The 18,448-nt window shown below is 39.1% G+C and overlaps 1 protein-coding gene across 2 annotated transcripts in view; it reads right to left on the bottom strand.

The window, feature by feature from the left end:
• The window catches only part of TUSC3 (tumor suppressor candidate 3), a 108,792-nt gene that overhangs the window by 73,393 nt on the left and 16,951 nt on the right, over positions 1-18,448 (bottom strand). For both annotated transcript variants that reach the window (XM_026033530.1, XM_026033531.1), the window contains exon 2: positions 3,967-4,136. In XM_026033530.1, coding sequence (XP_025889315.1) covers positions 3,967-4,136 — 170 coding nt within the window. The remainder of the gene's footprint in view (positions 1-3,966; positions 4,137-18,448) is intronic.

Genomic DNA, 18,448 nt, shown 5'->3' with positions numbered 1-18,448 from the left:
ACAGCTTGTCCCCTTCCTCCCTGCATTCTCCCTTCCTGAACTTATACATATTAATCATATCCCCTCTSAGCCGTCTCTTCTCCAGAGAAAAGAGGCCCAGCTCACTCAGCCTCTCTTCATACGAGAGATGTTCCATTCCCTTAATCATCCTGGTTGCCCTTCTCTGGACCCTCTCCAGAAGCTCCACGTCCCTCCTATACTGGGGTGCCCAGAACTGCACACAGTACTCCAGGTGCGGCCTCACCAGAGCTGAGTAGAGGGGCAGAATCACCTCCCTTGACCTGCTGGCAACGCTCCTCCTGATGCAGGCCAGGATCCCATTGGCCTTCTTGGCCATGAGGGCACACTGCTCACTCATGGTTAACTTAGTGTCAACCAGGACTCCCAGGTCCCTCTCCGTGGAGGTGCTTTCCAGCAGGTTGACCCCTAATCTGTACTGGTGCCTGGGGTTATTCCTCCCCAGGTGCAGGACCCTGCACTTGTCCTTATTGAACCTCATGAGGTTCCTCTCTGCCCAACTCTCCAGCCTGTCCAGGTCCCTCTGGATGGCAGCACAGCCCTCCGGRGTGTCGGCCACTCCACCCAGCTTGGTGTCATCTGCAAAYTTGCTCAGGGTGCRTTCCGTGCCCTCATCCAGGTCATTGATRAACAAGTTGAACAGCACTGGGCCCAGCACTGACCCCTGGGGGACACCACTGGCCACAGGCCTCCAGCTGGACTCGGCCCCATTTATCACCACCCTCTGAGCTCTGCCATCCAGCCAGCCCTCGATCCACCRCACCGTGCACTCATCTAGTCCACTGTCCTGGAGCTTCCATATGAGGATGTTATGGGAGACAGTGTCAAAAGCCTTGCTGAAGTCAAGGTAGACAACATCCACGGCTCTCCCCTCGTCCAGCCAGCCTGTCATCCCATCATAGAAGGCTATGAGGTTCGTCAGACATGGCTTCCCCTTGGTGAATCCATGCTGACTGCTCCTCAGCAGCTTCTTCTCCTCCATATGCCCGGAGATTCTCTCTAGGATGAACCGCTCCATCACCTTTCCAGGGACAGAGGTGAGGCTGACTGGCCTGTAATTGCCCGGCTCCTCCCTCTTGCCCTTTTTGAAGACTGGAGTGACGTTGGCTCTCTTCCAGTCCTCGGGCACCTCCCCTGCTCTCCAGGACAATTCATTGTCATATTGTGATCAACACACACTTAACRAATGGAAACGTGAAGGTGCAATAGTGAGTTACTTAAGGGAAGTTACTGGTTGTGGGATGTTGCTGATCTTCAGGATGTACTTCAATAAATTACTCCATTTCTGTTATAGGAATACTTGAGTTCATCAGAATCAGAAAATTTAAACTTACTTGTCCAAAGTTCTAGACCAATATATGCAAATTCTACTTTAGGATGAAGTCCATAATTTCTTTGGGGGGGGGTTAAAAAAAAAAAAAAAAAAAGAAAAACAAGCACACTCTAGAGGCCTTACTAGAGTCAGCAGTACCTAATACACAAAATCCTTCTTCACTCCTAACAGACAATATCCAAATTAGATCAATTCTCAGCAGTGCACGGACACAAGAGTCACCCCTTCGTCTGGCAGGGGACTTGATCCTACACTGATTCTGTACTCAGTTTCAACAAGGGTCAGGGTGCTAACTTTCTGGATCCAAGAAACTAATCCCTGTCAATGAAGGCATAACCATTCCAATCACTTACAAGACAAGTCACATGGATTTGTAAAAGCAGGGGCTCATTTTGACAATAAATATTTGACAATATAGCCAAACGCTGAATCAGGTACAAAGGAAAATAAAGGGTTCACAGGACGCACATGATCACTACCAGCCTCAAACGCAGACCTACAGTGGCTTCTTTAACAACCACTGGCTTTCAATGCTCCACTTGAGAAGAACACATATCCATTACTCTCATCCACAATGAAATGCCAACTGTAACTACTAAAAAGAAAAGACACAAAGAGCTCTTTAGTCAAAGGCAGAGGGGCATGGAAGCAGACAGGAGTACTTCCTAGATGAAAAATTGTCCCAACACTTAGAGCAACGTTTCAGGCCTAGATGCTACTGCATATTTAAAACAGGGCACTGATTTTTTTGTTCTGAAAATGTTTAATGAGTAACAGTTAACTTAAATCTTGGTCACAAGTCTCCTCACAGCACATTACAGATTACGTTAAAAACCTGTTTTTGCTTTAGGCAAAATGGTTACTGAACAGCTAGTGACAAAGCAGTGCATGCATTTTTCATGCCTATATATTCATTCAGTGCTGCTGTCAATTAATTAGTTGTTGATTTGAAGATGTCAAAGGTCCTGAYGATGGTTTTATGTGCAATACAATCAACCTCATTAAATTCCTTTTATTTCACATGGCAAGCATGGAGCTCAACAAACCTAATAAAAGTAGTATGTTGTTTTTTCCTTCCTTCTCTGATTCAAGATTTACTGTTGCTATATACATAAATGCTTTAAGTGGCACATTACAGGATGAAGTTTGTAATTTCTTTTTCAGTACAGTAAGCAGCATAGAGTTGTAAGCAAAATCAACTCCCTTAATAACAGTAAATATTGTTGTTTTCATATGCTGTACAAAGASCTGTATATAATACAAGGAAGACATTTGATAAAACCACTATAATGATGAACAGATTGACCTCTTAATAATCTGAACATAGCACATCTATTGTAGTTTTAACTACTGATTATGAAAATAAGGAATCATTTAAAACAGTATTCCATTTCATCTTCTAAAGGTGAACTCTAGCAACAYAAAGAAGAAAGAGCAGCAACTAAGCATCGGAAGGGTATAGCAAAAATCCCCTTGACTTTGAAGCTTGGAAAGTTTCTATACCTACTCTTTGCACTTCACAGTTCCGATGTGGAAGATGAACTGAGGAAATGCAACTCCCCCCTCAACATTAATGAACTGACTCCCATAGCAAAAAAACAAAAAATTACTAAAAAGAAAACTCTAAGGCTACAGGTTTACTAATGATAGTACACAGAAAAGATTCTATTGTGAATATCTCATTCCATAAGAACTCTGTAACATTCCTAAAAAGCAGCTAGCTATTACATTTACCGACTTCCCCTCCTGTTTGAAGCACACCAGTTTAAAACCAAGGGAACAATATTGCTTAATACAGAGCTTACCTAATTCACAACCCTACAGAGCAATTTGCTGGCTTTTAAATATGGGTTATAACACTCTGCAAAATAATCCCACATATTACTAAATGCAATAATTTCTAATGCATATTTTGGCTGGAGAGGTTTTATTAGCTCACTTTCTGCTTTAGCACAATAATTAAGTACATGACTACCTTTCAGTCCCTTGGCCCTATTCCCATGTCTATAGTTAGCTCAATGAATGAGGAAAATCCAGTGAAAAATCTTGGACTGAAAAGAATACTGGTTGCAGTCTACCATGTATTCTTGCAGGAGCCAGCAGCACACAGCACAGTACAGTGGCAGGCAGTATTCCATAATGATTCCATAACGGCCTCATGTGCTTCATTTAAGAGCTGCTTAGAACTGTGAAACCATGGGGTAACTCACATCTGAATCAGCACTTTGGATATCACTTAACCAGAGGAATTAGAAAACTGTCATATTACTCAATGGTAGTTAATCACTTCCAGCTCAAAGCATCTATGGAAAGTACAAGGCTAATTGATAACAGAATAAATCCTGTGTTTAAGGAGAAGGTCTTCATCAGTGGTATACATTGTAATCAATTGCAACAAAAAATAAAAACTGAAGCTAACCTGACACCTAAAGCTTACCATACAGATCAAAGGCAAGTTGAAGAGGATGCTATTACAAGCAGTGAGGCTTTAAAGCCTCAATACTTGCCCTATGCAAAGCCCAAATAATTCTATTATTTGCAATGCACACTGCTTAAAATGTTCGCTTGAAAAATGTGGTGGGGAAGACGAAAACCACCAGTGAGGCATAAATTACCTGCAAACAGAGCACTGCCGCTGCGGCTGGAGAGCAGTGAACATCACTATGACGGAGTAGTTCCGAGGTGGAGCCTTCACAAATCTTCGGAATTTGTCTCCGTTCATGCGGACGACTGAGCGCCTCGAGCTCCACTCCATCAGCTGTTCCACCTTCTCGGCCAAAAGGTTCTGCAAGCAAGCACAAGGATGAGGAAGGCTTAAGCTTCAACTTTGAGATCCTGTGGCTATGTTCTGCCTTTGCTTTCCCCCTGCTCCAATTCACTTACATGGAGTCTAGGGGGCACATCTATGAAGTTTATAGCACAGCAATCTTAGATGTGTTACATCCAGAACAAGCAGTTTTTAAGGCTCTTAAAATAACTCAATCTGCTCTTAAAGAGAATAGAGATTTCAAAATAAATGAGACATACTGGTTGCTACTTCAGGCAAAAGAGTACAGTGAAGTTCATTGTCTAAATGAAAAATGCCATTAAAAATCAGAAACTTTAGAAAATGCAGCATTACATTCATTCCACATTGTAAAAATCACAGCAGGATACTGTCAGTCATGCATATGTTAAGCTGAAACACAGCTACAAAGAGATAAATAGTCATTATGTGCAGAATTTTCCTCTGAACATGCATCTTATTTGAGTGGTGTTTATGTTAATGTTCTTTTTGTTTCTTGCTATAGAGGAAACGATCACACTTTCTTACACACTCACCCAGCAGCTCCCCATCGTGAGATGGTATTTTTAATTTCTTATAAGGCTGAGATCAACAAATCATTTTGGCTGAGCTATGAGCATTAAGAAAAAAACATTTTCCCTGTGTGTAGTTTTTCTTTTAATGAAGGCATTCAATCACGTGAATGATTTAATAGCAGGTTATGAGTTTTATTAAAAGATGGCCCTTGCAGCAAATACATTCATTTAACCTTTCCTATGAAGGTCTATTTAGATTATTATTTTTCAAATAAATCTGGATTCCTATATGCTCAGTAGAGACTTGCTGGAGTTTCCCAAGTTGCCTACTTTCAGTAGTTGCCTTAATCATGCTCCAAGCCTGCTCTAAAGGCTACATTTACAGCAYGGCAGGATCAAAGCAACCATCCACCTTAGTGCTCAGTTCCCTGCTAAAGGGCACCGTGGAAGCCGCCTATAATAAGTAATAGGAAGGAGAAAAAGTAGTTGAGAAAACTGGAATAATATGACTCACACAGCAACTTAGTGCTRAGGGAGGGCAGGAAGAACACAAAGAAAGATACAGAGTCAGAAAGCAGAGAAGRGGCAGCAAACAAAAGAGAAACTAAGGCAAAAAAACATCTAGAAAGTGTGATAAAATAAGCACAAGTTGGCAAAAGGTTAGAAAAAAMCGTCAGGATCCAGTGTGGAAGAAAAGATCAGCTCAAGAAAAAAAAACATACTGAAACGGGGACCCTCTGGGAAAAGGCATGAATGACAGGCAGGACAAGGGTAAAATTCGAATGCTGCAGAAGAACAATTGCTTGGGCAGGGACATGAGGCATCTTTTCTAGGATTTTTCAAAATACACAAATATAAAAACACCTTCATCTAAAAACAACTCGGTAAATCAGCGAGGCAACATAAGAAGATACATATACTGGGAGGAGAAGCAAACTTCACAGATAAGTGAAAAATCTATTTGTAACAGACTTTTTCAGTAGGGAATTCACACCACAAAACCCAAAACTGAAAATCACCACCAAGAGTAAATGGTCCTCGCAAGGAGGAGCTGTATGATGAATTTCAGGATTACCTGAGCTGACAATTCAAACTTTGATACTAGTAGAAGCGTTGACCATCATAAATTTTGAGCAGTTTTGAGATCACCTTTTTTTTTTTAAATCTTAATTATTAGCTGATACTGACAAACATTATATGAATGACAGATTACAATTTTGCTGATCATGAGAATACCAATGAATCAATACTATGATTGCTTTATTAAGTTCTTTGATTAAGAAAAATAATCATTAAAGATATCAGAGAAAAGATAAAGCCTACTTATTTCCAAGATCTCTTAGGACTAGCAGTGTCTCTGGATTAAATCTTAGTGTTCATTTTAAAAGCGCACTCATTTTAAATGAGTAGTGTTCAATAAAACGTAAACTGCTGAGAAGGTGGAAAACACTAGAAAAAGMTTCAGTAACTGAAGCAAAAAGATAGACTGAAAAAAAAATGTAATGAAAATACATAGCAACTTTTAAATTAACACAGAAAAATACATTATGTTTAGGTACAGAAAACCCTACACTTTCYAGAACAGGCCTTTATTCAGCGCAAAGAAACAGCACTCCAGAAAGCCTCAGTAAGTGATTTAAAGCAAAAGCATGATGACCTTGACCGAAAAACAGGAAAKAAATAACAGTGTTTTATTACTGCTACATGATCCGTTTCTACTAAATAATCAACAGGACAGGAAGCCAAGTCCCATGCAAACCTTCCTATGGATGCTTGTGCCACCAATAAATATTCATCCTGTTCCTTGGGTTTGTTTTTTTTTTTTTTTTTCCTCCAATTCATCCATTTATGACACCACCTTCAGTTGGCTCGTGTGATACAGTGAAGATGACCCAAATGTTGTCAACCACTCAGGACTTCTGTCCTTTCTAAGGCTCTAGGCAACTAACTGGTACCAAATTTAAAATAAAGCAGGTAATTAAGCTCGTACTTCAGGAGTACAAAGTCATCAATTTTTTTAATATTAGCGGCAGTAGATTCAGAAGCCATGTAGCTCTTTGAAATATAAAATCATCATCCAACAGCTAGTGAATAATCACTCAAACTACGACATGTTTCTGAAAAGCAAAACCTAGAGATCTGACTGCATCCAGGTATCCTAACACTCTCYGATTTACTTCTATTTCAGAAAGTCTCTTTTTACAGAATAACTGATACATGAGACCAATGGCTCAAGAACTCACAAGGAAATCTAAAGAAMTCTCCTGTATTTTGAGGCTTGCTGGCTTAGAACAACTTCACAGACAGAGGCAGGTCTGCTACTGTTTTGTCATTTACAAGACATTTGCACAACGCATGCTGCTGCACAAGCTACCACCTTTTTCACACCTCATTTAATAATAAAATTCATGAAATAAATCTCCTGTTAAATGAGATTCCATTTTAGCTCTGCATTTCACTTTTTCAAGTTCAGCCCTGTCCTCATGAAATGAGACACATTTCAAGGTTACAACTGTCATCTTCGACTTCAAACAGGCACCTCCTTTTCAGTCATTACACTTAGAAAATTGACCAATTTATTTAAAAGGAAAAAAGTGTGTATTTTGATCACACACCGAAACTAGCAGAGCTGAAACTAGCAGAGGTCCAAAATGGACCTTTAGATATTTTTATAACAAAGAAAATAAGCAATAAAAAGTTTGCAGCATAGGAGCTTAACTTAAACAAAGTCTGTTGAATAAATGTACAAGTATGGGCTCTATCTCCAAAGTTTTCTCCTTTTTATAAAATGAGTGTGTTAAGAGGGAAATAGCAAAAAGATAAACATTGACAGAGAGCATTCAGAAACAAGAGGCACAAGTCCTGTTGCCTTAATGGAAAGAAATGCTATTTTGAGCTATTTCTGAAGTATTTCTCAGAAAGCCCTGTTAGAAAAGCGCATCCCAAATATTCTTGCCATGTACTCTGTTTAGAAGGAAGATGACTTGAACTTCAGCCTTTAACATTTTCTTCCACTAGCCTGTGTCTTAAGTTTACACTTCATTACCAGCTATACAAACTATATATAAGCTGTACCAAAATGGCTCAWCATTAGCCATCTCCCCCTCTACTCAGCCCTGGTGAGGCCACATCTGGAGCACTGCGTCCAGTTCTGGGCTCCCCAGTACAAGAGGGATGTGGAGCTGCTGGAGAGAGTCCAGCGCAGGGCTACCAGGATGATCAGRGGCCTGGAACATCTRCCMTRTGARCAAAGGCTGAGRGAGCTGGGYCTGTTCAGCCTGGAGAAGAGGAGGCTGAGGGGGGACCTGATCAGCGTGTATAAATACCTCAAGGGAGGCAGTGAGGAGGAGGRGGGCGGCCTCTTTTCAGTGGTGGGCAGGGATAGGACTAGAGGAAATGGCTTCAAACTGAAGCATCGGAAGTTCCACAGGAACTTAAGGAAGCATTTCTTCACTGTGAGGGTGACAAAGCACTGGAACAGGCTGCCCAGAGAGGTTGTGGAGTCTCCTTCTTTGGAGATCTTTAAAAYCCGCTTGGATGCAGCCCTGTGCCACGTGCTCTAGGTGACCCTGCGTGAGCAGGGGGGTTGGACTAGATGACCTCTGAGGTCCCTTCCGACCTTCGGCATTCTATGATTCTATGATTAGGATTCTAGASTTCTACAAAAATGTCATTGAATTGCCTCTTTTCATCCATTTGGCAAACTTTCCTCTCAAAGAGAATCTGGAAATAGGAGGAGATGGCTAATTTTGACCAAATGGGTAAGAAACATGTGAGGACAGAAAGACCCAAACGTTTATAATTCGTCTCTAGAAAAARAGATAGAGGGAGAGGCATTTTCTCAAATTTGTCCAACTCTGTCGGTCTCTTGCAGCTTTCCACAGTCTGGAGGAAAGACCTTGCATTCGTTTAAACGTGCTTGTTTAGTTAGAGAATTCCTCTGCCCACTTGCCAGCTTCATGCTGCTAACCCAAAGCGACTCTTCTAACAGATACACTGACGACAAAAAAAAAAAAAAGCACAGACATAAACCCGATGCAGATAAATTCTTCTTATAAGAAAGTTGCAGTTGGGTAGTGTGAATGAAGGAACTATCAAAGAACTATCAAAGGGCTAAGGGCTAGCAGTCTACTGATGAAAGCAAACACGACATGCAAATCAATGAGTGGGAACAGAAGCCACACATCATTTATTTATTTTCATTTTCTGATGCCTCTAACAATAAATGATACATAGGATCTATGTCTGAAAACAGTACAAATGTTCACATCTTAATTGCCATTGCTACAGTGTGTCATAACAAAGGAAAACAGAGAGTGTAGTAACAGTTTCTTCAAAACTAGAAAAATGAGAAAAACAAAATTCAGGACATTTTTGCTATCGTGTAATGAGAACCRATCTTTCTTCAGGACAGGGATTTCCCCCAAAGCGAACACCTCTGAAATCCACTTTTGTTGCTGGCGAAGGGGTGGAATCACTCTGTTCTGGCCTGACTCCTGTACAGCAGATGAGCAGTCCCCAGTGCAACAGGGCTCTCAGGACAGCAATTCTAGGAATTCTGCTTTTGTCTCCGTGGCTAGCGCAAGATTTTCCCACTTGCGGTCACTCACATCACTGAGCCCGGAACAAAGAAAAAGAATAAAGCAAAAGAATGGAATTTGCCTGTTCTATTTCTCGGTCTCTACAGATTTGATAAAAGAGAATATGCCACCTGCCCAGAACACAAGCAAACTGTGACAAACTGTGCCCGAGAAGATGCTGGCAGGCCTCGCTTCTGGCAGCTGCCTCTGGTTAGAAGCCCCACAAGTAATTCCCTGGCTGGGACTGCTTCCCAGCAATCCTGCCTATCTCCTCTCAGCTTCTTAACCCAACAGAGCTTGGCATCTACCAGCCTTCCCTTTCATACCCTGTGACTAGCAGATTAGCAACTCAAAACACAGCTTTATTTATTTATTCTCCCAAGGTACAACACAGACAAAACAAATGAGAGAAAACAATAACAACAGGCATGTAGACACAGACCTCCCTTCACTTGACTGTTAATCTTTCTCGGGCAGATTGGCTAAGTTTCTCCTGGCCCACCTCAAACCACTTCTGTCTGAGAGAAAAAAAAAAAGAAAAAAAAATCCCATTTTCTCAGTCACAGCTGGTCCTGGCTGCTCCGATGCCACTGACATTCTCAAGACAAACCTCCTGCTTTTGATAAGATTTTAAATTCTTTTTGATTCAGACTGTTCATCTGGAAAAACATCATAGAAYTTTTATCAGTTCATCTTTACCATTATCCTATTTTCTACCATCTATTTTCTTTCTTACCTTGCCTTTACTTTGCCTTCACTCAGAGTAACCTCATACAAGAAACTTGAGGCAAACAGGCCCATGAGAAAAGGCCAAGAACAACGACCTGAAGCCACTGTTCAGGGCTTCAGTTCCCTGCTTGCCCCTCTACCAATTAGCCTCCTTCAGCTGGTCAGGTCCCAGCTCTTCCTTGGGCAAGAGGAAGACTATTGCCAGACAGGTGAATGGGGAAGAGGGGAGCTCCAGAAAGGCAGGGTCAGGAGTTATAATGGGAGACATAGATATTAATGAAAAATTCTCAAAATAATTTTAAGAAGTCTAATTCTATTTCTAAGAATCAGATGGAGGCTCAATGTGTAATTTTGCCTACTACTATTAAAGCAGAGGCATTGCTTATCACCAAGCTGTTCTCCTTCCCTGATGAAAAATTCACCTTCACACCAGTAGCTCAATCTTCACAGTTTCTGCAGCACAATAAAGAAAAGTAAAGAGTTTATAATTAACATTTTCGTATTTCATTTGCTAGTGGGGATGATTTRCATTTATCTATACATTCTAAGTTATGAATTGTCATTGATAACACTTGAGGTGACTTCCATGCTCCTTTATGTCACCCAAGCCAGCTAATGTGAGCTGAAGCAGTGCCAGAGATGAAGGCTTCACTTGGCTCCGTCAGGGGAGCCACGGCCTCCAGACACGTTGGCTTTGTAGGCAATTATTTCAGGACAAAATATATTGTAAGAAACTAGGCTGTACTGATCAGACTGCCTCAAACTCCTGTTAATCTGGAGTGCATAGTTAAATCCTAGCTTCTTGTAATATTTTTTTTTTTTTTTTTTTTGGTCTTTACATAAAGAATAACAGTATAGAGAAAGTGTACTAAAATGGACACACTTCAGCAGTTCCTTGGTGCCTCCTATAAAAACACATCTAAACCGGACTAAACAGAATAGAGTTTTCTTTATCATTCACAAAACCTGACCCAAACAAAACTTGCATATTCTCAGGCAATCTTATGTATTTGTATCATTTCTTGCCCTCACAAGGGCAAAGATGACTCCTTTCTTGCATAAACCTTCCTTTGTTCTTCTGTTCATAAACCCTGATGAAGAGCTTCTTTATGTCTCTACTATACAAAACCATGAGTTCCTCTAACTATTGCCTAACAATTTCTTTCTCATGTTGGTAGGAGTAAACTCTAAATCAAGGTGCACATGGACAGTATGTTARTTAAGAAAAGTCATTTCTTTGATTGTTCTAGATCTTCACTCTCCTCCCTAACATTTCCAAGTCTATCCTGGAACCTGACACAAAGCTAACATACTCTTTATCCCTTTGAAAAAAGCAGCATCAGTAAGATTATCTGAAATACTATTTATTTCCTAATATGGAAACGTCTACAATCAAGCACTGAAACCACTGACCACGCCAAATTTACAAACTTCTTCAAACAACATAACTAACGGACAACAGAAAAAGCTCAAGGTCTAATAGAGACCTCTAGAATTAAATATCCCGKCTTACGGAGGACAAAACGTCTTTTTCTACCACAGAAACTGGCATCACTCACATCAAATCCTGGAGGGAACAGAAGSACAGTCTATTCTACAGATTGTAAATTTTCTATAGATCATTCTGTGGAGAATGGCTGCATTGCTACATTGAATGTTTCTCTTCCCTTGCCCCCTTCTCCTCTTCAGCTTTCTAMGGTGCTTTTATTTATTTTAAAAGAACCTGAGTTAATGCAAATATTTCTAATTATTAAGGCATAAAGCAATCTGGTAAGATAATTTGTCTGAAAGGAATAAAAATATTTCTTTCATTTACAAAGGACCACTACCTAAACACAATTAGCGAAGCCATTTAAGTGGCACAGTATGACTGACTTGCTACCTGCTTCACTGCCCTGAAATAAAACTAGCCGTGAGGATGACTTAGAGCCGAGGCTTTGCTTCCTGGAGGCAGACCCAGATTTTCATCTTCACATCGAACAGCCTCCATGTCGTCCTTTTCTGTCTGAATATTCCAAGTCACATAGAACTACAAGTACTGAAGGCTTTTGATTTTGGCCCATATGTTGCTCTATTCGCAATTAAAGAAAAATGTGGTTGATTGTCATCACGTAATCATTACACAAACACATACACACAAAATCTGATTGTACAAAATACAAGTTAGAGTGTAGCTTGTATAATGGCTGCACCCTTTGCAGGTGATTTTAGAAGTTCTTAAAGTACCCTTCACTAGCTCTTCCATGGTAAAAAATGGATTTTGCTGCAAGATCCTTAATTGCCAGAAAGCATATTGCAAAACTKACAACTGCTTTCAAAACAGAGATAAAAAGATCTAAATAATGTTTTTGAAAATATTTATTTACACATTTTATTTTGTATTAAGTGGAATTATTCATGAAATTATTCACCCAATATTTAAGTCTGCAAAGCCTACAATATAATTTATATTGAAAATTAGTACTGCAAATGAGTAAATGTAGGAAAGAATATCTTCACTGCATTGCACTAAACAAATAACAGTTAAACATTTTAAAAGTTTACAGTGAGAAGCTTAGGAAAGATGTCTTAGACTATAACAGCCTTTCCTCTATTTTTTTTTTTAAATACTATTGTTTAAAAACATGGAAGCAATTAAAAATGTAATGAGAAACAGCAAAAAGATGAATTATGAATTAGAGAAAAGATACTATAAGAAAAACATCAGCTTAATCCCAGAATGCATTTTGTTTAGGTCACCTTTACATTGGAAGGATTTCACTCTTGGGAGAGCATAATACAGGGCAACCAGGAGGMTTTCAAGAGTACTTGTTAAACAGAAAGGCTTAAAAAGTCCAACTTATTCTCTGTGGAAAACACATCAGGGTGACCTAGCAAAAACACAACAGAAGTTCTTGATTAAAAGATGCTGGGGGAAAGCTTTTGCAAATTGTTAGAACGATACGACACTGTTAAAAATTAGGAAGTTGCAGCACAGATACTTCAATTCAAAAGTAAAAGGTCTAATGTAATAATTCTAAATGACTGCACATTCAGATATGAAAAATTCTTGGCAAGCAAATATGAGCATATTTTTAGAGTACTAGTTTATAATGTTTAAATATATGCTTCAGGTTAATCCTAAGTGCAAATATGATTTATTTCAGAAACAAAAGCTCTTCCAAGTTCAGGTACTAGAGATCATCAAGACATGCTGTGACATCCTCATACAATCTGCCATYTTCAAAGGCTTGTGAGTTTTAGCTAAGACTAAATTTAGCCTTTTAAACTAATTCTGCATGTTGAAGCCATTAACATTTGCAATTTGAGAAATTCTCCCAMACAACTCGCGACAGAAAACATTTCCATTTTCCGTTCCTTTTCTTGGAGGACTCTGTTACTAGAAGAGATTATACAGAATGGCCTGATTACTTTGTCTCCCGAAACTGAAAAATGGCTAAGGAAAGGTCAGTGGTTTGTCTTTTTGTTATTACTGAGACAATTCTGAATTACCTATTCCCTCTTTTAACCTTTGCTACTAATAAAATGTTATCTTGCTGATTAGAACCCTGGGAAAGGAAACAGTTAAATTTTTCATCTGCTTCATCRCTTTTCAGTACATTGCAACAATAATGGAAATGAAAGACTAATAGCAGAGCATAAATGTGGTACTAAACAATAAACATTTTCTAACAAGAAAAAATCAGCCAAGCCACTTTCTGAAATAACCCTCTGCATACCTAACCACATAGAAACTAGACTATGTGCAAGATAAGTACTTCAACATTACAATCAAGTTGCAATGAAAATTTTTATTAAATAGTCCTAGAGTGAAAAAGTTAATACTGATATTCAAATCATGAAGCATCATCTAAATAGCTGACAGATAGGAACTCTTATCTTGCATTAAATTCTTGATGTCTAAGTACTGTGAAAGAACATGAAATTTTCTTAATTTGAATTCTGTTTATACAATGTCATAAAACATAAATGTTCAGATCATACTACCAGCAGAACTAGCCAGATATTCARATCATCGCAAAATGGGAATGTTACAATACTGGTTATTAAAGGTCAGTTGGATAAAGACAACATCAATGTACTGACACAGGAATTATCCATCAAATGGCACATTTTGGCTTTTTTTTTCTTTTTTTTTTTTTTTCCCCCTCCTTTTGTTCTTCTAGGAAGATTCCCCATTGCTGATCATACAGTATTTTCACTGTTATTTCCAACATTAGAAAACTCTTCTCTTAAAGGAGAGTTCACCTACATCTTTTACATTGCTAAAAAAAGGACAAAAACACCTTTTAAAAGTCTACCTTGCTGCACACTACAAGAAATCATCACAGATTTGGCAAGGTTAAAAGTAGGTTTTATCATCACATCCGGAAAAGATTCACTAACAATTCCCCCATCTTTTCGGCTCCTAGACTGGGTCCAATCACATCGGAGACACAAGATTTGATATAAAAAAAGCGCAGAGTAACACTTTCTCAAATGGGGTAATCGAACCATGGGCCCAAGTGCCCTTTCACAAAGGCAGGAGCGATGGGAACCCTCTCCCTGGAAGGCCGAGTTCTCCCTTCTGCACAAAAGCATCTAACGGCACCCCCCACGCCACTGCAGCCCATGTGGCTGCAGCACTCAATTGAACACATGGATGAGCTGGGAGGGATGAATTTCAGTCTTTGTTTTAAGGTCTGCTTTTAAGATGAAACCGTTACAGCTCATAGAGGGAACAGAAACAGTTTCATGCTTTTCCGTTTTCAGTCTCCTCTAAAAGCTTACCTGTAATTAGGTGGCCAACTCAATTAACACTAGTGATACAGGTTGGAACAAGGAATGAAAAAGTTAAAAAGTTAAAAAAAGTTTAAAAAAGTTTAAAAAGTTAAAAACGATACATAAAAGTTGCATGTTTGGAAATCAGGCGAGCCTAGAGTGCTTCATTCGTCAATATTTAGAGAGCTGCCTGGAGTAATCTCGCAGTGTTTCAGTCTGAGAATCAGCGAGTAAACAGGTATTCGGAGGATGGGGAAAAAATAAGAATTGTGCTATGAATAAAAGGGGAAAGGATACTAAAGCAAAAATAGATGGAGCTACCAGATGATGTATCTGTATTTGTGATTAGAAAAACAGTAGAGTTTCACTCATTTATTCTCTTTATCTTTTACCCATAAACCTAGATACCTATAAGATAAATCCTCCAATGTAAAGACATGGTAGAAAAGATACTAACATACTAACAACGCTTAAGAGCATTCCTTCTCTCACTACATGAAACTCATAGCTCTTATAGCTGCTATGTTTGGAGGTGAAAGAGTTAAAAATAATAGATTTTCTGCAAAAGATATTATATTTTGCTTTTCCTAAAAAAAGAAAACTCTAATTTCGAGTCCTAACAGGTCAAGAAACATTAAGTCTTAATTCTGTAACAGAAGTAATAGCGACAGCTGTTACTTTTTGAGGAATACAGAACTAATACTCCTGACTTTGAAACATGGGTTGTTTTAAAGGAAACAGAGAATAGAGAAGGAAAAAAATATTTGGAAATTTCTTCTTAGCATTTGAGTTCAAGGTGCTCATCAATGCTGAGCAAGAGAAAACTGAAGTTGTGGCTGCAAAAGCTGCGTGTTCCACTGCTCTATGGTAGGGCCTCTCCTTCCGAGCAACGAGAGGGGAAACTCCGGGAGGCAGCAGGGCACGGAGCTCTGCGCCCAGGATGGTCGGCATGAACTCCACAGCCCGCCCGACAGGCGGCCAGGGGGCTACGCACGGGATGCTCTCCTACCGCACGGGATGCTCTCCTACCGCACGGGATGCTCTCCTACCGCACGGGATGCTCTCCAGCCTTCTTCACTCGCAGCTCACAGCCATCCTCAGTAGCACTGCTACTTTGTATTTAAACCACTTCCAAAGTTACACAAAGGGTAGAAACTAAAATATTAGTCATGTTGAAGGTCTGTGTTAACTTTACAGACCACATTGATGCATTTAGGGAATAAAATTTATGCAGTAAGTGAAGAAACACATTACAGCTAATTCATTTTATTATGTAACATCAAAGCACTCTAGTTTGGAAATCTGCATTCGATAAAGTCAATATTTACACACTAGTTAACTACTCAATTTACCAGCAAGGCATCTCCAACTCCCATCCATCTACTCCTTAAAACAAGCATGGAAAAAACAGGCATCTCAGAAGCCTTGTTTTGTGACCTCATGAATCTCCAGAAACAGCTTTCATACCAAAATCTCACTTAATTCCCACAAAGCTCTGCACTTTCTGCCTTGTGACCTTATCTACAACTGCTTTCCTAGTTCCCCAACAAATGCCGCATACCATTTTCCATGATGTTGAAATATTAAAGGAAATCAGCTACACGGACAAGGCCACAAAAAAAGTTAAAACAAGTCACTTGCCTGGTAAAGCGTGGGATATGTTGCTACTGTTATTTTGAGGACAGCACATTGGTGTCTCAGTCTTACCTTCCTGGCAGAGGGCAGAAAACACCAGAACAGCAGTAGAGAGTGGCCAACAGAGAATACTCTCCTGATCTACTTACATTTTGTCAATTTTACATTACACACTCATTTACAAAGATGACCTAAGGTGAGACTTCATTCACTAGCKAAAGACCAAGCGAGAAAAAAAGTCTTTCTTAGGGAGCTAAGTTTAAGGGAGGAGGGATGAGAGAGAACTGCTTGTGATAGACTAACAGCAACTACTGAGAGGAAGATATCGGACAAACAGAAGGTGAAACTCATCAGTATTTTTTAGCAACAAAAGCAGTGAGTATTGAATATGCAAGAACATCCACCAACTTCATCCGATGAAAAGAAGAAAAAAATATGTCTGGAACATTCATTTCATGTTGGTTGCATCACCATAAACATAATTAATTAGGGAAATAAACATAATTAATTAGGGAAAATTTCATTATTCAAAGGGTCTGAAAGTCTTAGAGTCTTAAAAATATCTCCAAAGAGTGTACTTATTAGTATATTCCAATTTTAATTTGGCATAATTTATACTCCATAACGTATAAGGAGACGGGGCTTCCTATTTCATGAACTGGGCACTAGCAAACAGCTTTTCTACAAAAAAAAAAAAAAGTTACAAAGTTTCCTTCCCACTTCTGGGGGTGGTAGAAGGCAAAATGAGAGAGAAAAATCAACATTAGCTTTAGGTATGTGCCCATCCCTAAATATAATTCTCAAACTGTCAGGATTTCTTTTTCCGCTCTGTACTTAGACAAGAAGAAAACAATTAGGAAAAGCATTCCAGTTCTGCCAAGTCTAGAAATGAGAATTATATTAATAGTTAAGAAATCCACTGCAGACATTTCAGTTCATCCCCATATATTTTCCCTGAAACAATACATTAGTGACAACAGGGAAGAGAAAAGCATTTCCAAAAATTAGATGCAATTACTATCCTAATCCCTACAGACACAAAAATGAGAGTACACTTTATCTCTATTTGACAGAAACCTATCCTTTCATAAAAACGCCATATGATTTGGTAAAAACTTTTAGTTCTGAATCATAGAATCATAACAACATGAAGCGTTATTTCCAATTTACTATCCTGGCACGTCAATATTTGTCTTCCATCCCAACAATTTATTTCAACTGAATGAGGTTTACTCTGCAAAACAATATAAGGAAATCACTTATAAAATATATAAATAGGATACAATAAATAGAAAAATTAAAACCAACATAATCAAATATTCCACACTTTATTTACTCCACAGGAATTAGATTGTATGAACATTAACCACACATACAAATGATTTGCTTTACACACTCCTTACAAATGGCACTCCTAATAACATGACAGGACTCCTGAGCCTGATATTTTTGAGCCTGACATAATGGAGAGCTTCCACTTCAAAATCAAGAGTTATCACAACGGAAAGCCTATTCTTCATCTACTTTTAAATTGCATTGGTAGAATAGCAACCAGATGACATTAAGCCAGTCTTTAGATAATTAAAATGGCAAATTCCAACAACACAGAACCTTTGAAGAAAAAGATCTATTTTAAAAGTGTTAAAACAAAAACATATATAGGCGGGGCAAGCAGAACCCTGCATATGTACTGTGAGTTTTCAAAGGATGTTGCACACAAAATACACACTAGAGCTGCCTCTACCTCACGCTGGTCTTTGCTCACAGGCTCTGCTCTCAGTTCCCTCAGCAGCTCCTTCTTCTCTCAGTCCCCTTTGAATCTGCACAGACATGAAAGTGTCCCCTTTTCCCATAGGAATGAATGAGAAGAGGAGGAAAGGGCCGCTGACTGCTGCTACCTTCCCAAAAGGGCTACTGGCCCCTAGAATTTTAAGTTGAATAGAGAAGACAGAAAATAAAGACTTAGAAAATTGAGCAACTTTTTTTTTTTAAGAAGATTCTCTAGTTATTCTAGAAGTCATGTAGGATCAATGACAATATAGACCGAGAATATAGAGAGAGAAGAAGGAGGTTTGGAAAATGGCCAAGAGTA

Source organism: Nothoprocta perdicaria, unplaced genomic scaffold (assembly GCF_003342845.1).
Source record: "Nothoprocta perdicaria isolate Ctin4 unplaced genomic scaffold, notPer1 scaffold_13, whole genome shotgun sequence".
NCBI lineage: Eukaryota > Metazoa > Chordata > Aves > Tinamiformes > Tinamidae > Nothoprocta > Nothoprocta perdicaria.
The sequence above is the reverse complement of the archived record's forward strand: the minus strand, read 5'-3'. Positions and strand labels throughout refer to the sequence as shown.